At 49.1% G+C, this 22,245-nt stretch overlaps 10 protein-coding genes across 10 annotated transcripts; 3 read left to right on the forward strand and 7 right to left on the reverse strand.

The window, feature by feature from the left end:
* Window positions 1-330: 330 nt before the first annotated feature.
* On the reverse strand, window positions 331-2,509 carry N7487_000026 (rRNA (cytosine-C5-)-methyltransferase NOP2; the record flags this gene model as incomplete). The annotated part of the gene is made up of 2 exons (XM_056867775.1): window positions 331-1,945; window positions 1,998-2,509. The coding sequence occupies 2 exons, from the start codon at window positions 2,507-2,509 to the stop codon at window positions 331-333; spliced, it is 2,127 nt and encodes a 708-aa protein (XP_056732559.1).
* Window positions 2,510-2,823: 314 nt separating this feature from the next.
* N7487_000027 (uncharacterized protein) lies at window positions 2,824-3,592 on the forward strand (the record flags this gene model as incomplete). The annotated part of the gene is made up of 2 exons (XM_056867776.1): window positions 2,824-2,934; window positions 3,011-3,592. The coding sequence occupies 2 exons, from the start codon at window positions 2,824-2,826 to the stop codon at window positions 3,590-3,592; spliced, it is 693 nt and encodes a 230-aa protein (XP_056732560.1).
* A 463-nt stretch (window positions 3,593-4,055) lies between these two features.
* Window positions 4,056-6,908, reverse strand: N7487_000028 (cell differentiation and development protein Fsr1). The gene is made up of 4 exons (XM_056867777.1): window positions 6,791-6,908; window positions 6,457-6,735; window positions 4,593-6,392; window positions 4,056-4,534 (listed from the first exon to the last, which is right to left on the reverse strand). Exons 1-4 carry the CDS (start codon window positions 6,888-6,890, stop codon window positions 4,275-4,277), a joined length of 2,439 nt encoding a protein of 812 aa, XP_056732561.1. The 5' UTR covers window positions 6,891-6,908; the 3' UTR covers window positions 4,056-4,274.
* A 738-nt stretch (window positions 6,909-7,646) lies between these two features.
* rad14 (DNA repair protein RAD14) lies at window positions 7,647-8,871 on the reverse strand (the record flags this gene model as incomplete). The annotated part of the gene is made up of 3 exons (XM_056867778.1): window positions 7,647-8,062; window positions 8,120-8,711; window positions 8,770-8,871. The coding sequence occupies 3 exons, from the start codon at window positions 8,869-8,871 to the stop codon at window positions 7,647-7,649; spliced, it is 1,110 nt and encodes a 369-aa protein (XP_056732562.1).
* Window positions 8,872-9,119: 248 nt separating this feature from the next.
* Window positions 9,120-10,176, reverse strand: N7487_000030 (uncharacterized protein; the record flags this gene model as incomplete). Its single annotated transcript, XM_056867779.1, has 2 exons — window positions 9,120-9,559; window positions 9,624-10,176. The coding sequence occupies 2 exons, from the start codon at window positions 10,174-10,176 to the stop codon at window positions 9,120-9,122; spliced, it is 993 nt and encodes a 330-aa protein (XP_056732563.1).
* A 588-nt stretch (window positions 10,177-10,764) lies between these two features.
* On the forward strand, window positions 10,765-11,229 carry N7487_000031 (PaaI family thioesterase; the record flags this gene model as incomplete). The annotated part of the gene is made up of 1 exon (XM_056867780.1): window positions 10,765-11,229. The coding sequence occupies one exon, from the start codon at window positions 10,765-10,767 to the stop codon at window positions 11,227-11,229; it is 465 nt and encodes a 154-aa protein (XP_056732564.1).
* Window positions 11,230-11,307: 78 nt separating this feature from the next.
* On the reverse strand, window positions 11,308-12,111 carry N7487_000032 (SDR family NAD(P)-dependent oxidoreductase; the record flags this gene model as incomplete). The annotated part of the gene is made up of 1 exon (XM_056867781.1): window positions 11,308-12,111. The coding sequence occupies one exon, from the start codon at window positions 12,109-12,111 to the stop codon at window positions 11,308-11,310; it is 804 nt and encodes a 267-aa protein (XP_056732565.1).
* Window positions 12,112-13,706: 1,595 nt separating this feature from the next.
* N7487_000033 (uncharacterized protein) lies at window positions 13,707-16,480 on the forward strand (the record flags this gene model as incomplete). The annotated part of the gene is made up of 5 exons (XM_056867782.1): window positions 13,707-13,721; window positions 13,772-14,291; window positions 14,342-15,247; window positions 15,309-15,707; window positions 15,762-16,480. The coding sequence occupies 5 exons, from the start codon at window positions 13,707-13,709 to the stop codon at window positions 16,478-16,480; spliced, it is 2,559 nt and encodes an 852-aa protein (XP_056732566.1).
* Window positions 16,481-16,662: 182 nt separating this feature from the next.
* Window positions 16,663-18,671, reverse strand: N7487_000034 (putative extracellular endoglucanase; the record flags this gene model as incomplete). The annotated part of the gene is made up of 5 exons (XM_056867783.1): window positions 16,663-16,824; window positions 16,893-17,697; window positions 17,747-17,768; window positions 17,831-18,181; window positions 18,233-18,671. 5 exons carry the CDS (start codon window positions 18,669-18,671, stop codon window positions 16,663-16,665), a joined length of 1,779 nt encoding a protein of 592 aa, XP_056732567.1.
* A 728-nt stretch (window positions 18,672-19,399) lies between these two features.
* N7487_000035 (MINDY family deubiquitinase) lies at window positions 19,400-22,129 on the reverse strand (the record flags this gene model as incomplete). The annotated part of the gene is made up of 3 exons (XM_056867784.1): window positions 19,400-20,515; window positions 20,570-21,501; window positions 21,556-22,129. 3 exons carry the CDS (start codon window positions 22,127-22,129, stop codon window positions 19,400-19,402), a joined length of 2,622 nt encoding a protein of 873 aa, XP_056732568.1.
* Between the last annotated feature and the right edge of the window lie 116 nt (window positions 22,130-22,245).

Genomic DNA, 22,245 nt, shown 5'->3' on the forward strand with positions numbered 1-22,245 from the left:
AGATTGTTGAATACATATTACAGAAGAACCAATTCTTATATATGTAACTACAGAGTTCATGTATAACTACATAGTTAATTATGGTCTCTATACTTGACAATGTAGGACTCGGATAATATGAATATCTTTGATTTAACACAATCACCTTACATCAAATTGTTTTGTTTTTACTCTTTTTTTGTTATTTTATTTTAAACACAGTTTGATCTTAATTGAACAAAAGGTATATCCAATGCGCCGGGTCCCGGACCTAATACATGATGCTTTTGACTTGCCCGAAGAACGAAAAACGAAGAATTATACACAAGCGATACATGATCAAGGCATTGATCATTTGCTAGCCTTCTTGGCCGACTTCTTATCCTTCTTCTCAACCTTGCCCTTGGTCGCAGTCTTCTTCTCCTCCTTGGCCTTGCTGGCAGGCTTCTTATCTTCCTTAACCACAGTCTTCTTTGAGCCAACGGTCTTGGTCTCTTCTTCCTGGCTTGGCGTCACCGTTTCGGTTGTCTTCTCTGACACCTCTACCTTGCTCTTCTTGGGCTTGTTCAGAACACCCTTAGGGTTGAGACCCTTGCGACGCAGACGGTTGCGCTCGGCACGAGCGATACGCTCAACGTCCTCGGGATCCTCGAATGAGCTGAAAGCGCCACCCTCGAAATCAGCGGCGTGTCCATTCTCATCAACAATTGGGGTCTTGTCAATGGACTCGTCGTCCGTGGAGGCAGCTGAAGAAACACTACGAGACTTCTTGGGACCCTTGGAACGGGGTTCGGTATCATCCGACTTGGCCACAGGGGTCACGGCAGTCTTCTTGAGCTTGCAGACATAGAAACCGTCAACGTTCTCGCGGTGAGGGAAGTAACGGCGGGTGAGTGCCATCTTGGGATCGAAAGTCTTGCCCATATAGCTGAGGAATCCAGGGCTACCGAAGCTACCAAGACCGGTGTCCACGATCTTGACATTGGGACGCTTGCGAAGCACATATTGCACAACAGCCTCGTTCTCTTCCACCGTCACACTGCAAGTAGAGTAGACAACATATCCACCGGTCTTGGAGGCATGGTCAACGGAATCAATTGCAGCCAAAAGAAGCTGGCGCTGCATGTGGGGAATAGCGAGGAAATCACGCTCGTTCTTGGAGGTCTTAACACCGGGATCCTTCGAGATGACACCAGTACCGGTGCAAGGAGCATCAAGCAGAACACGATCGAAGCCACCCATGGCCTTGGGGAAAGCAGTGCGGGCATCCATGTTCGTCACAATGGTGTTCTTGCAGCCGAGACGGTGAATGTTACCAATCAAACCCTTGGCACGGGGCTTGCTGGCATCGTTTGCGACGACACAGCCAGTGTTGCGCATCAGGGCAGACATGTATGTTGTCTTACCACCGGGGGCAGAGGCCATATCGAGGACACGCTCATTAGGCTGGGGTGCGAGAGCCATGACGGGAAGGAAAGAAGAGGCAGCCTGGAGAATATAGTGACCGGCGAGGTACTCGGGGGTGGCACCCAGGGGAACCGGAGACTCGAAAACTTGCAGGCCAACCTTGGACCATTTGCCAACGGGCTCGAGGACAACACCACGGTTGATGAGGGCCTGGGCGAGGGAGCGGCGGTTGGTTCGTAGAGTGTTGGTACGGATTACGACAGGTCGAGGAGTCTCGTTAGCTTCGAAGAAGGCAAAGGCCTCCCTGGGGGTGAACAGGTTGAACAGCTTCTCGGCCAGGAATCGAGTGTAGCCGTAGTATGTGCAGATGTCGTCGAGCAGGAGATCGATATAGTCGGTACGCGACTTACCGGGCAGGCCGAGGGTCTTCAGGTCACCCAGGATTCGAATGGTGTCTGTGATGCGTTGGCGAAGCAGCTGCAGATCGGGAGCGAGTCCCTGCTGGGTTTGGTCGGCAAACACATCGGGTGCAGCGATGTTGGTCTGCAGAGCAGCTTCCCTGCATTTCCTGCTCAGCGGCTTCCTCCTCCTCTTGTTGTTCAGCATCCAACTTCCGCGACAGACCCTCGATGTTTGCGGCGGTCAATCTCTCTTCGGCATCGGAGTCCTCGTCGTCGGAGAACATGGCTCCACGGGTGTGGCCCTCCTCGTCAGAATCGACAACTGAGTTGTCATCCTCTAGGTCTGACAGTCCTTCAACCTCATCGTCGCTATCCATTGAGCCTTCACTGATTCCATCAAGATCACCGAACTCATCATCATCTTCCATATCCTCATCATCATCAGACATAGGCACAGGCACAGGCACGGCCTTCTTTGTGGCCGACGGTTGCTTCTTAGATTCCTTGGAATCGGCCTTGGGAGTAGCACCATTGACCTTCTTCTTCTTTGGGACTTCCTTTTTCGAGGCAGCCTCATCGGCGTCAGATCTGCGACGCTTTGCTGGTGCAGGCTTCGGAGGCGCCTCAGCCCCGCCAGCCTTGCGTTTCTTAAGCATTGTAATTTTTGACTCGTCGAGCGGGGCCGGAGGGCCCTGCTTCTTCATACGGCGACCGACACCCATTGTGAAAAAGTGGTGTGTATGGGGACGTTAATGGTGTTTGCTTTCTGGGGGGAGCTTGTAGATTCTTTCCGTCTTTTTTTTTTTTTTCTTCGGGCGGTGACATTCGGCAATACAGAAGTTATGAAAAGCGGTGTACTAACTATTTCCAATTCATGCCTTATAGTTCAGGTGTCTATTGTCCCAGCGGCATCAAGTGAACACCCAGGTCCAGGCCTCCACTACTCCAGACTCCAACAACCATCGCCTTGGGTTTGCTTTCTCTTTCTCTCTCTTTCGCCTCAAGAATCCATACCAGCTAGTCTAAATTGCTCACCATGTCGGAGCTGAGCTTCACTAAATCATTCTTGTCCACGCTGGACTCGCGGCCTATCAAGCTTCGTGCTGATCATGTCTTCGACCCAGAACAAATTGGACTACGAGTACCCGTGAGTGTTGATGCGAACAAACCCTACCTTAAATTACCGTTGAGGATCATTCTAATATGCCTTCCAAAAACGACAGTACACGCTCCCCCGCCTTTCAGCCCCTCACCCTCCGATGCCAAAAAAAGTGAGGTCAACACAGGCACCAGGCTCATCCAAATCAACCACTGTTCGCGTCAAGTCTGCCCGTAACCCTGCTCTGGAATTCCTAATCTCCAATGCCCCTCTCTCAACCACCTCAGTCCAGGATATCCGGGATGCTGTGCAAGTACGTGTCACCGATGCGCAGGGTGGTCAAGTTCCGCTAGACAAGATCAAGATCCTATACAAACGGAAGCCAGTGACTGGTACCGGGAAGACATTGGCCGAGATATTGGCAGATGAACCCATAATTCTGGCGGGAGGCAAAGAAGTCGAGATCGGAGTGATGATCATCGGTGGCGCCCAGGTGGTTGAATCTGCTGTGGCTCAACCGGAGATTGCAGAGAAGCGGGATGAATCACCTCCTAAGGCTGCTATAGGTCCGAGTGGTGAGGAAGTGTTGCATACGGAGGCTTTCTGGGATGATCTGCAAGGCTATCTCGAGCAGCGATTGAAGGACGAGGAAGAAGCAAAGCGATTGAGAGTTGTGTTCAAAGAGGCGTGGAGCTCAGCGAAGTAGAGTATATCTCCACGACATCGCAGCGAAATAATGTCAACATCAAATGATACCTGTATTTGTTCCGGTCATTTCACATATGTCCCGAGTCTATGATAGTCTAACAAGGCAGAGTCTGCTCGATGAATGGTATGGATTCAAATGTTATACACACAACATGAGCTATCAGTGTCTAAGGCACAAGCTACATAGGCACATTCAAGCAGAACGGAAAAGAAAGAAACCATCCACACCAAGGAACCGATACATCAAATATCGGGATCAATCCAAGGCCTATCAGGCACTCCTTGAAACCCAGTGAAGGCCTCATGGCAAGAGCTAATAGCACAATATTCGAACAAGATATGCTCAATTTCCCATAGAAAGTAGAGCATGTACCGAAACAGTTGAAGGGAAGAAAACATCCACGCACGCCAGGGAATCTTTGTCGAACATGTTATGAGCGAAGTAAAAAGTACACATGTTGAAAAAAGAAATGGGCAAAAAGCAAATCACGTAGGAGAGTATCATAGGCCACACAGCGTCGGTGAACACGGTTGCAAATGCTCAAAAGAACTGGTCCGGCCAATCGCTCATCCAGTTCATGGGATCATACAGAAAACGACGAGCAGACGCGAAGAGACACACACACACACAGGTATAACGCAAGAAGAATCATACACGGGTTTTCATTCCGTCGTTTCAATCATCGGGAGCAGACCTTGACCACGCCGTCTCCACCACCGCCAGCGACCCAGTGGCCATCACTGCTCCATACCACGGCACAGACTCCTTCGCCACGCATCAGCCGGTAGCCTGTCAGCTCCTGGGTACAGCTGCGCTTTTCAAGATTCCAGAATCGCAAGCTTGCATCATGGCCAGCTGAAACGAGCTCACGTCCATCTGGAGATAATGACAGTGAGGCTATCGCAGCAGGATGAGCAAGCATTGTGTATGTACATTGTCCTGTATCAAACATTAGCGTATTGTGGGGGGGAAGCAAGGTCCTTTGCATGCCACTTACCACTATTGGCATCAAAGAAGCGGATGTATCGGTCCTCGTAGCCACTGATGATTACGCCTTCTACGCTGCTTGATCCAGTAGCCCCGTGGACCACTTCTTCTTCTTCGGCCATCGCGCGGTTAGGATCAAGATTAACTGTTCCATCAAAGCCAACAGTCGTAGCGACGACTGAGTTCACCCCAGTAGCTGGCGTGCCATCATACGTCTCGAGACTGGCCATCCCCGCAATTTCTTCGCCGGTCCGCGTGTCGTAGACAATGATAGAGGCATCCGAATAGGAGACGACAAAGTTGACGCCGGCAAGAGACAGGGGGCTAATGCATGTTGGAGAGGGAGAATCGGGACGGTGAATGCGATGAAGAATGGTGTAATGGAAAGCCGGAGGCGGAATGGCACTGGTTTGAGGCAAGGTTGGGTAGTTCGAACCGGAGGGCATTGAGTTAGAGTTCGCCCGCTGACGGCGATTCCCAGTCGGTGGTGAAGGAATTGGAGGAGCGGCGCTGATAGCCCAAATAAAGACATAGCCATCCGCTGCGCCGGAGGCCAGAAGGATTCGATCAGGACCACCATACTGGCCGCTTGAGTCACCAAAGACAGAGCCCATGGTCCCGGGAAGAATGCAGAGTCCCCAGACTGCATCTTTATGCTCGTGGAAGGTGGCCTTAGGGTCAATCCGGTTACGTTCCCATAAGCGCACGCTGGCATCTTGACCACCAGAAAACACCAAGCCATTACCCCCAAGGGTGATGTTCTGAGACGATGAGCAGGCGGCAAGAGAAGTCACAGCGCCTTCATGTCCGCGATGAGTAAATTTGCTCGTAACATCCGAGCCATGGCTAGAACCAGCTCTGAGGCCACCAGAAACACCTGGGATGCTCCATCGCTTGATCGTTCCATCGTCGCTGCAAGTACAAATCTCGGGCTCGTCTAGGCTATCATCACCGGTGAAGGTGACAGATCGAATCACATCCAAGTGGCCACGAAGCGAAAACTGGACTCTAAAGAGGGAATCTTGCTTCGGTGCTAGGGTCGCGCCCGCTTCCCGGGCTTCAATTGCACCTTCGCTCTTGCGCCTTGATCCCGAGTTATTCCTTCCGTGAGAGAGAGGCCCGCCCTTAGTCGATTCGGGGCGTGTAAAGTTGGCATTTGGAAAAGCATCGGTATCCGGGCGATGAGGCGGGATGGGTTCAGTGACCACGAGTTCCTGCTCCGCCGGTTCGTCGAAATTCCACCCATCTACATCCTCTGTTCTTTCCTCGTTCAAGCTTTGCAGGTTCACATCTTCCTTGACAACCACTCGGGGGCCCTGGGCCGTGTATGCCCGGTTTGGACGATCATCCGCTGTGCCCTGTTCGTATGCTTGGGTTCGATTTTCCATTGCTGCGACGGGGGCTTGCTGTTGGTCCATGGACCGTCGATCCATGGAATCCCGAGAAAGATACTGGTTTTGAGCACGAGCCATGGCATTGTCGGAGTAATGGTTAGATATCGGCTGATGGTTTTGCAAGGCCAATTCACGTGCCATAGCATGATTCGCCTTCTGCCGTTGCTGTTGAAGATAAGCCTCCTCCAGGTTCTGTTGCGACAGCTGTGAATTGCCATAAAGCTGGCCGGACATGTCGGAGTCGTTCAAGTCAGGTGGCGGGTGGGAGGCGGGTATAACGTGGTACGCGATTTCATGAGAAGCTTTGGACAGGTATCCTCGGACTTTGTCTATATCCTCAATTTGACCCTCGTGCTGGTTGTCGTTGTCGGGTTCTTCGTCATTCTCATGGTCCGTGCTCGGCTTGGGCCGTTGCGCTGGCGAATAACATAGCTCAGTCAGTATTTCCACGTCGCGTGCTTATAATTACGAGTGACATACCTTTCAGGAAGTTGACACTTTCACGTGCAGCATCTTTGGGATCCTTAGAGTCTTCAGGCTTTTCGTTGTTCGAAAGCTTCTTGACCTTCTCCCTCTCCCTCTTCAGGGCGGTCTCCATCAGGCGAACATGCTTCCCAAGGGACTCATGCAAGCGTTTGCTTGTGCGCAGATCACCTTCCAATCGACCAATGCGAGACTTCATCTCTGCGCGTTCAATCTCCCATGCGTTGCGGTCGCGCTCGTGTCGGTGCCATTCTGTCTGTAGGAAGCGCATTACACCTGGAGACGGTTATCAGTCAATGGCATTCAAGAAATCAAGTAGATTTATGCTCACCCTGTAATGTGTATTCCGTGCCCTGTGGACCATTCGAACCATCCATGCCGCCGGGCATTCCTCCGATCCCAGCCATGGCTGATGGAGATTGCCAGGACATGAACAGACACAGGACAGGTCGAGGTTTGGAAGGGTCAAAGCACTGCGGGAGGTATCAAAAGCAAAATCAGGCCGGTAGTAAATCAAGTGACGTGTAAGGTGCGAGCTTCGGTTTCTCCTGACCCGGTAAATCGTATCCGCAGTAAGCGAACCAAGTCCCCTAATGGCGACGGCAAGGAACCACGTTCCACGCCGAGTCAGCCTGTGAATGAGGTGTCCTGGGGAGGAGGATGGAAAGGAGAGGAGCAAGGTCGGACAATGATAGTAATGTTATGAGGATGAGAGTGTACCTTCACTGATCTTTTGTTATGGTGAAGATGGCTTGCCCTCGGGGGGCTGCTGACCGCCTTCTAGATGGAGAAGATTAGCCTACACATTACCTCCAACCCTGGAGGTACATCATAATCTTGGTAAGCAATTGGATGAATTAGGGAGGGTCTTGTATTAAAGATACACATGAGAGAAGCTTATATGTGATAGAAGATTCAATAGGTTTCATAGGAACAAGCAATCAAAAGCGTAACAACGTGTAAGTATGTATAAGTCTAACTAGTTAGGTGTAACTATATTACATTGTATACATCTCCGACAGTAGAATAGAACAAAATTAAAGTATTGTTCAACAAAGATCTCTCACAAAAGTCCCATTTAAAAATTGTTTTCTACGTACCGAAGAGTAATGTTTAATAGGCTCAAACGCTACATTAGCTCGTGGTCTCGTATGCTAATCAATTATGCTATGGTACATTCTACTCGTCTAGAACTCGAGCTCTTCCACCTCCATCCCACATTCTACACACGTCTTGATACCAATTCCAGTTTCTGGATTCTCAATGGATCGGCCCCATTGATGAACATGCTTCCGCCCAGAATCGAGATCATCGCCAAACTCTCCGCCCGAAGCACCTTGTCGATTACGTCGGTAGGCCTCCACACGTGTGCGTTTCTTTAGCTCCTGTAGCTTCGTTTTAAATTTGGCCTCCCGTCGCCGCTTCTTATCGCTTTCTCGTCGTTCAAATTCGGCATCCAGTGCCTCCGTTGAGCCCCATTTCTTGTCAGAAAACGCATATTCTTCGACTTGGTATCGTAGATACAACATCATGCTGTTCCACGTAGATTTGTGTGGATTCGGACGTTCAAGGCGTGGAAGGAGCTCTTCGTCTCGGAGTTCCGCTGTGCACAGTCTGATTAGCACATCTCTCTTCTTACAGCCGACAGTTAGGTACTCACGATCTGTCAAGAGATAATCTTCCTTGGCTTCCGTCTTGGTCAACAAACTGTATTTCTCTGGATGCTTCTCCTTGCAAGCATGACAGATGCAACACTTCAGTTCTTCCTCCCATTTCCAATCAATCTCGAGACTGCCACATTCACGACATGTCTTCTGCTTGCTTTTATCATCCAGGACACTTAGACCTGGTTCAAAGGGTCCCTCCCGGTTACGCTTTAATGACTGGAGTATTTGATGGCGTTCCCATTCCTTCTGCGTCATGTGTGCTGGCTTTTGTACTTCTTTCTCGTCCGGCACGTGTAGTTGTTTATTGAATGGGTCATCCTCTTGTGTCAAAAATCCACCCTTCGTGTCGGTCATCTTGCTAAAATCATAGTCGACATAGCGTGTGAAGTTTCGGGCTGGCTTGATCGAGTCTAGTGGGCGATTTGAAGAAGATGCGTCGCGCATATTAGCAGGTTGATCAGATGCCGCCATCGAGGTGAACGAGCGCTTGGTGCCTGTTGCGGGCTGGGAGGTATTTGGAACGGCTTGGGATAGTTCGGCTTCACGTTTGTCACGAAGAGCTTTAGCTTTCATGCGGCTAATTTCCTATCACCAAGACTAGTTAATTTTGGCTGATATTGTCGCAACCTTGGAAGGAACTTACCATCCTCCGTTGTTGTTCTGGGGTGATAGGACCGCGGGGAAGCTGTCCTACCCCCGAGCTCTTGGTCTGCGAAGGTGGGGTTGAAGGCCGTTTTGCTGACATTATGAAATTATTCTCTCAATAGTAATGGCCGTTGTTACCAGTTTGAATGATATGAGCAGCGAGGTAGAAGACGGAAGGCGGAAGGCGGCCAGACCGCCGATCTGCCAATCACGTGATATTTGGGTTTATCAAGCGACGTCATTGGTCCCGGGGCATATGCCAGAAGTAAACAAGAACACTGAAACACTAATATCAATATTTCCGAGTTATCAGCCTGAATTGGCAAGAAAATCAATTGAACCGAGAAGCTATGAGTCTGCAGCCGGATAATCAAAATCTTCCTCTCGGTCTTGACCATACAAAACCTCACACACGCCCCCTACCGGCACATCCATGACGGCGTCGGTTCCCTCACTCCAAATTTCTCGCCAATTGACCTTGCGATTTTGGGGGCCCATGATCTGATAGGAGGTGGCACCGGGTTTCATTTTGGTAGCACCACCGGGACGTCTCCGCGCCTTTCCGTCAATCACCGATACATTCGCGACCTCGTCAACAATGTTCTCGATGCTGTGCATGGGCAAGGTAAGGTAGCCTGTATTATATGTGGCAAGCGCAGCATAAATGTAGATCAGTAACATCACCAACCATGCGGGGATCGCCAGCGACCACCAACGGTTGGGATAATAGTAAATGCCTAGCTGATGGAGGAATGGCGATGGGAGATAGGACCATAGGAGATAAAACACTTAGTCTGGTCAGTATGCGGAAGATTACAAGAGACTGTATCGTTAATTTTCCATGAGACTTACAAAAAGCCAATGATGAAGCTAGGTATAACACGAAGCCATAGTATTCATAGGTAGGAACCTTGGGACTGGCGCGCGGAACGGTGGTTGCGCGACGAGCTGACTTGGCGACTGCTGCCTCGGTATCGTTGGGGGTCTCTACATCAGAGCTGTCTGGAGTAGTTGGGCGTGATGTAGTAGTCGAGAAGGGCGGCCGAAGAAGAGAAGTGAGTGATGGCGAGGGCGGTAGAGGGGTGGGTGGACGATTGTAGAACGGAGGTGCAAATGCATTGGGGCCATGGAGAGAGCCGGAGGACTGGCGAAATGGATGATTCCGGTCAATATTAGAGGAATCGTCGGAGTCTGTATCGGAGAATGATTGATGCTCTAGCGAGTAATGCGACTGGAAATCCGCATCGTCCTCCACCTCGATCTCCTCATAGCCGGGGGACGTGATACTCTCGTCTTCATAACTCTCTTGCGGTTCTGACGGGGATATAGGGTCTTCGGCCAACAGTGGAGGGAAGGGCTGCTTGGCCTCTAAGGACGAATTGAACGTCCTTGCTGAGGTTTCCATTCTGCGAAATGAAGGAGAGTTGGTGTTGTTGGTATCTCCCCTTTTTCTGCAACCATCACCAGATTCACCGCCCATCTCCATTTCCACCTCATCTACACTTGGACTTGGACTTTTGAAGATTCATATATGATGATATTTGATGCATTCTTTTATATATGACCATGTCATAAACAGCAACGTATAAGAATGAATTCCGTGAATTACTTTCTTGTTATAGAATTGGACTTTTGGGTATAGCGTCCACGGGTAGGCAACATATGTTATATTTCTCCAATTGACGCAGGTCGATATCCCATGTGAGCATCTCATCCAAGTTACATATAGGGACAAACCAAGACGAAAGCAATACACACACTAGTAAGATATTCTAGCGAGATATGCATCCCCCAACTTCCCCAGTTCCTTTTCGGATCGACTCCGTTGCAAAGGCGGCACATGCCGCTCTCGGCCCCTCCGACTCGGACTTCAACAAAAATATCCAATCCCCCCCCACCTCCTCCACCCTTTCCCCTACATTTTTGAATCTTGTGTTTTTGGGGGGCCATATACCCATTTCCCCAACTCCTTTGCCCGAAGTGACTACCGACTATGAATGTCACCGAATTGGAGCATGTCCGCGGGGTTTGGGAGCGAACCAAAAATGACAGCCCTATCTATCGTCTTCTTCTATCCGATGTTGATATTATTAGCGCAACTCGGGGCCAGATGCAGGCCCGACTTAAGCTCACAGCGGAACATGTCAATTCCCGGGGAACCATTCATGGGGCTGTCTCTGCAGCTATCATCGATTGGGCAGGGGGCATGTCGATAGCCACACATGGATACGAGAGAACAGGTGCAAGCATTGACATCCACGTTTCATATTTATCAACTGCTACCGTTGGAGATACCCTCGATATCTCTGCCGTGGCCGATCGGGTGGGGAAGTCAATGGCCTTCACGACTGTCAAAATTTCCCGAGTTGTCGACGATGCAGTGGGCCCCTTGGTTTCGAAGGGTTCACACACAAAGTTCCTGCCTGTCTCCAAAGAAAATCGTGAAATTAGGAGCTGAAACTGTATTTCAACGATGTTGCATATAGACATGAATACTGTTCCGATTTCTTCAAATATCTCCGCGCAGTTCTACTAGTTATGCCCTCCCCGTCGAAGATGTTATGCCACCATCCACAACGAGTTCCTGGCCAGTGATATACCGCGCCTCATCACTAACTAGGAAAAGCGTAGCATTGGCAACATCCCACGCATCGCCCATTTTCCCCATCGGGACTTGCGCGTCGCGCATCTCCATGTATCTTTCCGCTTGGCCACCTGCATATCTGGATACCATACATTTTGTGTAGGGGGTGTCCATGAGCCCAGGAACAACTGTGTTCAAACGTACACCTTTGGGTGCGTAGATGACAGCCGTTGTTTTCATCAACTGAATGATGGCAGCCTTCGTCGCGGAGTATGCAACTTGAGGCTTTCCGATGTATCTCAAGCCGGCGATGCTGGCAACGCTCACCACTGCACCACCACCTTGCTGCTCCATTATCGGTAGCACATGTTGACACATCAAAAACACGCTCTTGAGATTGAGGTCCACCTGGGAATCCCAGACTTCCTCCAGCATTGTAGCGGGACAACCCGGCTCTGACCTCCCGACGTTGTTTATGAGGATGTCAATCCGTCCATGTTTAGCCATACAGGCTTCCACGAGAGCTTTCGTTGATGTAGCTGATGTCACGTCTGTTTCCACAACATGGCAAGTTCCACCCTCAGTCTCAATGGCCTCTTTGGTGGAAAGAGTCGAAGCTAGTGTGCGATTGCCACCGAAGATCTTCGCACCTTGTCGCGCTAGGAGAACAGCGATGGCAGCACCAATTCCCCAGCCCTCGGATTGACTTTGACCGAGGCCCGTGATGAGGGCGACTTTCCCGTGGAGAGACAACATGAGGCAGAGTCGATATGTAAACAAAATGGAAGATAGAAGAAGATTTGGGTTGATGAGTGACAATACATAGATGTAGGCACCTGTTTCACATATATATATATATATATATAAGAAATGTTCTGGCCAGATATCGAGGCCACTATATGTACATATGTATATAAAGTAACAACGGGATTATCCCGACGGGGTTCCCGCCCCCAGCGGCACACTCCCGATACCCAACCCCATAGGCCCTCCAGGGTTGATATATGCACTATTACCTATCTTTGCCGAAGAAATTAGTTGAGATTTCTGTTTCAAGATTATTCAGAGTGAACAGCGTACTTAAGTCATGTGCTTTAACGAGTTGCAAACCCAGGGTATAGTGTAACGTTTCGAAGGTTGGACATACACATGGATATATTAGATCAAGCAAGGGCCTTAGACAAAGATTTGGAAAGACCGAGAACGTCAAGAGAGGTTACACATGCCAAGGTCTGCACGTCCAGTTTGTATACAGTCGAGGGTACTCGAAGGTATTCTGTACAACATATGTTGTACTCCCTACACCCTGCATATGTAGGTGGTACAACGCATGCTACCTTTCTCAAGTCTTATAATCTACCATCTATGATCCAGAAGCCCGTGTCCCATATGAGATACATCAGATATGAACAGTTCCACGTGAGAACTACCGGTTTATCTGCATGTATGACAGTTCATAGGGCTCCAAGCTCAACATTATTATTAGAAAGTAGAACATTCATGTGCTGTAACCCCAAGGCTCCCGCCTCCACCGCTATATGACCTCCTTGCATTGTTGCAAATTATAGAGGGGAAAAGAGCCGAGGTATTGATAAGGTTCTGTCCTGTTCTGTCTTGTTCAGCCTTGAAAGTGTACAATGATCCTTGTACTCCGTACTCCGTACCATATTCATGCGACAAGATCATTATAGAGGGATACTGAGCACACCACATCATATTCTAATTTATCAAAATTCTTACATTACAAGATATATGAGATATATATGAGATCCAAGATATTCAGGGGGTGTAATTTCTCAGCGGAGATCGGCCAAATCTATTTTTTTGATTGGACCCGCACCATCTGGGCCTATGGCACTTCTTCTCTTCACCTCTTTTCTTCTATTTTTCTATTTTTCTATTTTTTTTTTTTTTGGATCTGCAATTGTGTGTACAAAAGTACTGGCTATAGTTTCCATTCTGCAATGCCTGCAATATCTACAATCCCTACAATCCATACAATCCCCACCAGATTGGCGTACACTCGTAGGTTCGTACATTCGTACATATCGCCAAGGCCCAACAAAAGACCCACAAACTATCGGATCGACAAAACCCTAGGCCTTTGAATTAATTTCCAGAGCCTATCAGCTCTTACATGCACGAATTTGTCTAATCTCCAGTGTGAATGACAAGTCGCAAAGGACCAAAAAGCATTGCTTTTTCTTTGCTTCTTCTCCCCGCCAAATTACTCCATATAGCCACCCCCTCCCTGTCATTTCTGTCATTTCCTTGGCTTTTGGTATATCTTGTTTTTTGTGTTTTTTTTTCTTTCTTTCTTCTTCTTCTAGGATTTGGAGAGTATACTCACCATGTCGAGTATAACGGTATAATTACCCTCAAATCATAGAGAAACATTCTTGCTAATACGATACAGGATAATGACACAAATATTGGATCGTCGCGAGGTGACGCGTCGACCACCTCTGGTGATATTGCCAGTAGTCTCACCGGCGGAGGGGGTTCATCAGGCTCGGCGCTGATGATGACTCTATTACCTGCACTCGTATACGCTTTATTTTGGATCAGTCTCTTTCTGATATTTCGGCGAACTCAGCGCCGATGGTACGCTCCGAGATCCTACTTGCCCGATATACATGAACATCAACGGAGCCCCGAGTTGCCTTCTGGCTGGGTGAACTGGCTCGGGACATTTTTAAAAATTGAAGATAATCATGTACTCCACCATTCATCGCTAGACGGTTATCTTTTCCTGCGGTTTTTGCGCGTCTTGGCTGCGACATGCCTGACAGGCTGTGTGATTACATGGCCCATTCTGCTGCCTCTTCATGCCACCGGGGGCAATGGAAATACCGAGCTCGATATCTTGAGTTTCAGTAATGTCAAGAACCCCGACAGATACTATGCCAATGTGATAGTGGCATGTGTTTACTTCAGTGAGTTTCTCGCCATTTCACTTGCAAAACCAGCTTACTCACCAGTATAGCGTTCGTGTTTTATGTCGTGGTCAGAGAAAGCCTGTATTATGCAAACCTCCGACAGGCCTACCTCAACTCGCCTGCCTACGCATCTCGAATGTCGTCCCGTACACTCCTCTTCATGTCAGTCCCGGACGCTTACAAAAACGAGAACAAACTACGACAAGTATTTGGAGAGTCGATCCGCCGTACCTGGATTACCTCGGACTGCTCAAAGTTGGAAAAGATGGTTAATCGACGAGATCGACTAGCCGAGAAGTTGGAAACCGCAGAGACCAAGCTCATTCGACGAGCAAATAAAATCCGCACTGAAGCAATCAAAACAGGCGAATTGAATGTCGATATGTGCTTGGACTGTGAGTCAAGCAACCCAGCATGGTCTCACAAAGTCAAACGTCCCACGCATCGACTGAAACTTTTTGGCGAAAAGGTCGACTCTATCCACTGGTATCGGGCTGAGCTCGCAAAGAAAACTGAAGAAGTATCAAATCTGCAAGCCAAACACCAAAATGGTGAAGTGAAACAGCTCAGTGCAATCTTTGTCGAATTCAACAGCCAGGCCGATGCACAAGTCGCCCTGCAAACCCTGTCGCATCACCAACCGTTTCATATGACGCCCCGCTTTATTGGAGTCTCACCTCGCGAGGTTGTATGGTCGGCATTGAATCTTAGCTGGTGGCAAAGAATTGTCAGGAGATTTGCAATCCAGGGATTCTTGGCGGCCATGGTCATCTTTTGGTCCTTCCCTGCGGCAATTGTTGGTGCAATTTCAAACATCACATATATCTGCACGCTGATTCCCTTCCTTGGTTTCATTCTTGAATTGCCCGATGTTATAAAAGGAGCAATCGAGGGTCTTCTGCCTGCCGCAGCCCTAGCAGCGTTGATGTCACTAGTACCGATCATATGTCGCAGTACGCTCTCCAAGTTCGCCTTGTTCTTTGAACCCCCCTGGCTGACTTTTGTTTTGTATAGTATGCGCTAGACAAGCTGGGGTCCCATCAAAGGCACGAGTTGAGTTGTTCACACAAAGCGCTCACTTTGTCTTTCAAGTGGTACAAGTGTTTTTGGTCACGACCTTGACATCGGCTGCATCAGCTGCCACTGCACAAATTGTCAAGGATCCGCTCTCAGTCAAAGATCTGCTGGCGCAGAACCTACCCAAGGCCACCAATTTCTACATCTCTTACTTCATGCTGCAGGGATTGAGCATGAGTTCCATGGCCCTTGTTCAAATTGTCAGCGCCTTGGTGTTCAAATTTGTCACCACGTTCTTTGCCTATTCCCCTCGTCGTCTGTTTCAAGGATGGGCCGAACTTGCCAGTCTCAGCTGGGGCAATGTCTTCCCCGTCTTCACTAATATGGCTGTAATTGGTAAGCGATGCTCTACGCATGTTTTAACAAGGATGAACTGACTCGATTCCTTAGCGCTGACCTATTCATGCATCGCACCTTTGATTCTGGGATTTGCCTTCCTCGGACTTTATCTTGTATACCAAGCCTACCGATACAACTTCCTCTTCGTATATGACATCGAAGTCGACACAAAGGGACTCGTCTATCCACGAGCCCTGCAACATTTGTTAACAGGTCTCTACCTAGCTGAGATTTGCTTGATAGGACTTTGCGCTATCAAGGGCGCCATCGGCCCGGTCATCATCATGGCCCTATTCTTGGTCGGCAACATCCTGGCACACATGTCGCTCAACGATGCACTCACCCCATTGAATACCTTCTTACCACGATCTCTTGATGCGGAAGAGGAAATGCTTCAAGAGAAAGAAGATGCAGTGGCAGCGATCAACGAAGAGCGCCGCCCACGCGCAATGGCCTTTTGGAGATGGTTCCACCCGAACGTATACAAAGATTACGCGGCATTACGTCAAAAGGTTCGCCGCAATGTCGAGGCGGTCTCCTACACACCCGAAGAGATGCGTACAGCATATTGGGAGCCATGTGTAGCATCGCCACCACCGACTTTGTGGATCCCACGCGACAAGTGGGGTTTCAGTAGCCATGAGGTTATGGAGACAGATTCGATAATCAACATCACGGATGAGGGTGCGCACTTGAATGAGAAGAACAAGATCGTGTGGGATAAATATGACCCTCATCTTCCTCTACGGGAATTGAAAACCCTGTACTGATCTTGGATATCTGCCATGGAATTTAATGACTTGATGATAGCGATGGATTTTGGGGGCCCCCCTTTTGTACATAAAGGCTGATATTTAATACCGAGGCTGCTAAGGATCAAGCACTCTCAAATGCTTATAATATTTTCGAACCATTTCTTTAGTACTACTAGCATCATTGAGATAAACCTTCATTAGACAGTCAAGGTAAAGTTGACAGCATTTACAGCGCCATTATCCCGCGGGAAAAACTCGAAAGTGAACACGGTCGACTGACCAGCGGAGATCACAGAGCTAATTGCAGATGAAGTGAGGATTACATGTGAGTCGTCCCAGTTATACTGGCTGCTGTAGGTCTAGATCGATACATTAGTATGTAGTATTGGCAAAAGGTACCCAAAAAGGAGGATAGAATGCAGCTTACGGCTCTCGCTTGCTGGATAGGACCTAGTGATACCGTCCAGTCATCGACCAGGTATGTTCCACTCTTGGTCAAAGCCTTTACTGCAGCGACAGTTGGTAGCCCACCCCAGGTGATTGGAATTGATAGGTCAGAGCCAGAAACAGACGAGGCCACTGCCGATGTGGACGACAGAGTTGGAACCTTCCATTGAACAATCTGGATGACAGGGGACGAGTCACCTCCCGAGAATTTCAAGGTTAGAGTGGCAATGATACCCGGTGTTGTCGTGGACGAAAGATGCTTGGATAAGTACGAAGCTGTGAAGATTATGTTCGCCCCCGAAACAGAATAGTCTGTTCCCGACGCTAATGACGAGCCAGTAGAGTCACTGATGGACGAGAGGGTGTTACCGTTGAAGATAAATGGAAGAGTCTGTGCTGTCACAGCTGTTCCATACTGATGGAAAATATAAGCCGAAGATGACTGAGTGGTTGCAGAAGCGTCCTCAGTACTATCTGGCAAGCTATTTGCAGTAGACTCGGTGGATTTTGCGATGATAGAGAGCGAGTTAGGGTCACGCCACACTCCGGTGGTTCGATCCAAGTGGTCCAATCCATTATCCCACAGAACGCAGGAGATGTCGAGACTGGCTGCAGTTTTGATCAAGAAGTCAACATACTTCCATCGAGCAGCGGGCTCGGTGTTAGTGGGTGAAGCATCATATTCACCCAAAAGAAGAGGTACATTGGGGAAAGCGTTGCGCAGCTGCTGGAAGTCAGATTGTACAGTACTCTTGTCACTGTCAGAGCCCCAAATAGTCTTTCCCCTGTTTGGACTCAGTACATAATATCAACATACTGGGTCTATACTCTTACCAAGCGCTGAAGATAAAGTCGTCTAGAAGCCAGCCACTTAGTCAGTTCAACTCAACCCCTTATATGCACTCACGTATGACTCACAGGGACTGTAGTAGTGGAACTGAATAGCATATGGATTTGAAAACCCGGAAGGTGCAACAAACCAGTCTGCAGTCTTGACGCTATCCTCACCACCCCCGACTAGAGTAACAACTCTTTGCGGGTTGAACCCACCAGCATCATTGATAGCCTGGAGGAAGATCTTGTTCAGTTTGTTGAGTTCGGTACCGTCGGCCGCAGTATTGCACGGAGGCTCGTTGATAGGCTCAAAAGCAACAAGGTTGGATTTGCAGGCCAACTTGGTTCCAATTTGATACCAGAGGCTGTAGAATTTCTCTTCAATCATGGTCAGATTGGCTCCAGACTGGGTAACATCTGCCCAAACCCATGAGTCTATTTTATGTCAGCTAAGGCCAATCTTGGATATAAGTTCATATAGCATACCATGATGCACATCAACGATGGCATAGAGTCCACGGGCCACAATCATATCAACCACATCAGAAACTCGCTGCAACCAGGTTGGATCAACAGTCCAATCAGGTGAGCTTCCGATAAAGTGATAAGCCCAGGTAACTGGGAGTCGAACACTTTTAAAGCCGGCATCCTTCACCGTATCAAATGTCGATGCCACAACGGGGACATTATTCCAAGATCCCTCGTCGGGGACAGCGTCAAGGGTATTTCCCAGATTCCAACCGGGATGCAGATTCGACACAAAATCAGAAGCCGAGATTGCACTAAATGTTCCAGTACAAACAGCTCCTGCCGAAGTAGTAGCAGCTACCTGCGCTGTGGACTTGGTCGTTGTTGTCAGAGTGGTAGTGGCAGCCTGGGCTATCCCGATGAGAGCCACGAGGGCACCAGAAAGGAGAATCTGCATGGCAAGATTTACTATCAGGGGGAATCTACAGATCTTGATTCGTAAAGCTGCACAAAACCAACGAAACCCCAAGGATATTTATGGCCAATTTGATCATAGCAACATTCTTTATACTAAGCCCTAATCCCAGCCAAACGTGCGGGCCGGCGGGCCGGGGTTGTGTTCTTCACGACATTACGGAGTAGAGCGTGCCAAAACGCCACCATTGACTTAGGCTAAAGGACCTGTAGATGAGTTTGGCGTATGCTTGGCATAAATTGGAATAGATTGCATACTTTACTCTTTCACGGAGGAAGACTAGCTGGGAAAAGGCGCCATAATAACCCCTCCAATCAAGAAGCCTATTCCCCACAAATACAAGGTGAGTCCTTTAATTTCCCCAACCTTAGGGTCAATTACATGTAACCAATGCGGACATGTCCGAAAAGAGGTAGGCATTTCACATGTCACATGTTACCTGGCTTATATCTGTTTATTAGGCGCGGAGAAGCTCCGTGTTGGCTTTTGTAACCCCGTGGAGAATGAGGAGAATGAATAAGAAACTAGTATGTTTCATATGGAATCATACAGATTAATCAAAGACATATTATTTCTCTACAATATATACAAAGTATGTACGGGAGTAGGTAGTTGTGTCATATTCATTCCGTCATCAAGTGTATTGGCGTAAAAAAAGAAAAAGAAAAAGAGGTATCAGGGCCTCTCATCATTTGCAGGTGTTGCATTGTTCACATAACTATGCAATCTTTGTTCCGTTCTGTCTCCGCTACATTGTGATCCCCCGCACGCCCGGACGGGCGCGGCCGGTGAGAATACTGCGAGGTTCGATTCCGCGAATTCCGGTTGCCAGGGTACTGATTTCCTGCAGCACCGCCGTATGATCTTCTGTCAGGGGGCGAATAGCGCGGCCCACTAGCAGCCTGTTCATAGGGAGGAGGAGGGGCGTTTGGATCCTCAGGCCCAGGCCCATGTTGTGGTTGGGGTCTAGGCTGAGGATTAACCGTATTGGCAACGCTCGAAGATCGGTTAGGTACATTGCTCATGCGAGGTGAAGGTGATGGTCGAGGTGAAGGAGAGGGTCGATTGGAAGAATTACTCAGGACAGACGTGCGACGATCGCGAGCCTGCTCATTCCTAGCATTTTCACGTTGCTCTTCTTCTTGGAATTGAAGTGAGAGAGCATATGCATAGTCCGCATCACTCTGTTCTTGAGTCGGCTCGGGGGAATTCGATGCTTCGTTGGCATTTGGAGAATGAGTGACTGGCTCACTCGATATTCGGGGGCGGCCCGGATCGGGACCAGATGGGGCCGAAGAACCAGCGCCCACGGGGCGAAAGTCGCCAGAGTAATATTCCGTGTTAAACCCTGTCACATCGACTAGAGATTCCCAAACTACTTCGGCATGGCCCGCATAGCCAGCATCGGTAACCAAAGTGTAGAGTTGGTGGGATTGTGGGTGTTTGTATAGAGTCGAGAAATGGTCGTTGCGGAAAAGAATTGAGACAGATCCGGGCGTAAGCTTAGTCGAAAGCTGTGTCAAGCCAAATGGGCTTAATTGTGTCGCATTCTCAATTTCCACGAATTGTTGAATGGTTTGGATGTCCGCCATGGCATTCTCTTCCTCGGGTTTAAGTGTCTCGCCTTGCGCCACCCGTTCCTCAAACGCTTGTCTGCGAAAGGGCAGCATTTGAATATCCTCATAATATTGAGCAGTGCGGGACATGGCGGCATGAGTGGGACTGGACCAAGAGGCTAGCCAGCCATGGATCAATGGTATACCAAATGTGCTGTACAGTCGAAGATCGCCGGTTTCGAGGAAAGTGCCAAATCCTTCAGTAGAATCCTAACACTACGTTAGTATAAGTGACCCCTTGACGGATACATCACATGAACTCACCATTGTCAAACGTGGGTTAACATTCATGCCCGTATGCAGCATTGTCAGGAATTGGGTGAGTGCTTCGATGTCCGGAAACTCCTCGTCAGGACCCAGGCATGTTGTTAACTCTTCAAACATCGCCTCGATTAGCAGACCCAGAGAAATTTGCTCGCGGGTTGACAGAGCTCTAACGATTGGTGGGTGAACGTTGGGGTTCGCTCGCAGCACCAATGCATTTATAAGAGCCAGAAGTGGACAGGGTCCGTTTTGATTTTGGACCAAAATTGGGGACTCGAGCAGTTGACCACTTTGATCGGTCCATCGGATGTGTCGAATGGTGTAAGTTTCTGATCTCTGCTCCTTTTGTCGTGCAGCTTCTGCAGCAGACAATATCGGGATTACTTGGGGTTGCTGTGGCTGTTGCACCACGGAAGCTGCGAGATCTTGTTTTTCTGGCAATGATCTTGCCCCGTTCGCCACTGGTTCTGAGTACAACGAAGACGCAGCATGAGACCCGGTCTCAACCCCCAAATTGCTAGTGGCGCCCGGCAGACCCAAATCGATTAGTTCATGAGATGTGGCAGAGGTTTGACTAGAGAGAGCAACAGATGGAGTATTGATTCCAGCATCCGATCCGAGCCTCCCAGCGTTGAATGAAGGTTTATATTGCGCATGGGGGTTGTATTCCCCATCAGATAGACCAGACGGCTGCACAGCAACCGCTGGGACATATGGATTAGACTGCACTTCCTTTAAGTAGATCTCTTGGGGGGCTGAGACCTTGATGGACTGTTGAGACCCCCACGGTGAGTTATCATCGAAGTGATGGCCGTCTAACACAGGGCGTTGCTGGGAATGAGAATGAGGGCCAGGGGGCTCGGCCCATGGTGATTCTTGTTGAGGCTCATCTAAAAGAGAGAGCCGTGCAGTCATTGGAATATACCCTTCGGCTGTAACTTGTTAGCAACAAATATGATCTTGAGAGAACTTTCACAATGTCATACATTGGCTCAATGCATCACTGTTTGAAGTCGCATGTGAATCACGCGCCCATTCATTGCGATCCAAAAGATCTTGAGTATGCTCTGCCGACCTAGGCTTCAAGAATGGGTTATTCGACTGTAGTTGTACTGGTAGCTCTCCAGTTGAAGCTTGACCGGCATCGGATGTTGGCTGCCAGACATTCTCCACTACTCCTGGTTGTTGACTTGCCACCAGTGTAGGTTGAATCCAGTGCCCGTTGGTATTTACATGTTCCTTGTATGCTCCCTCATACTGATTATACTGACCGGAGCGGCCATCATCCGGCCTTCCGTTACTGTCTGGCCATGAGTTCGGTGGCTGGCTGGCGGGAGACCCCACTGGCGACCGCTGTGCCTCCTCAAGTGGCATCAGGTCAAACGCAGGTGAAGTGTTGAGGTCGGGGGAGTAGATAGAGTCCTCAGAAGGAAATCGGTTCAAACGAGTCGGCCGGTGGGAGGATGCAGAGTTGGGCGATTTGGGAGAGCGTGCGCCCGATCGAAGATTTGACTTGCTAATGTTTTCCAGACGCGGTGGGGGCTGTTTGCGCAGGCCCATGAAGACGTCCGTTGACCTTGTTGGGGGGGCGGAGGGGGCGAAGGTTTGAGTTCACGTATAGTTCTATAGCCCTGGAAAAATGGGAAGGCTTATAAAGCACTCAACGTCAATGAAGA

The sequence above is a fragment of the Penicillium crustosum genome, assembly GCF_028827405.1.
Source record: "Penicillium crustosum strain IBT 35664 chromosome Unknown utg000001l_segment0_segment0, whole genome shotgun sequence".
In the NCBI taxonomy this organism is placed as follows: domain Eukaryota; kingdom Fungi; phylum Ascomycota; class Eurotiomycetes; order Eurotiales; family Aspergillaceae; genus Penicillium; species Penicillium crustosum.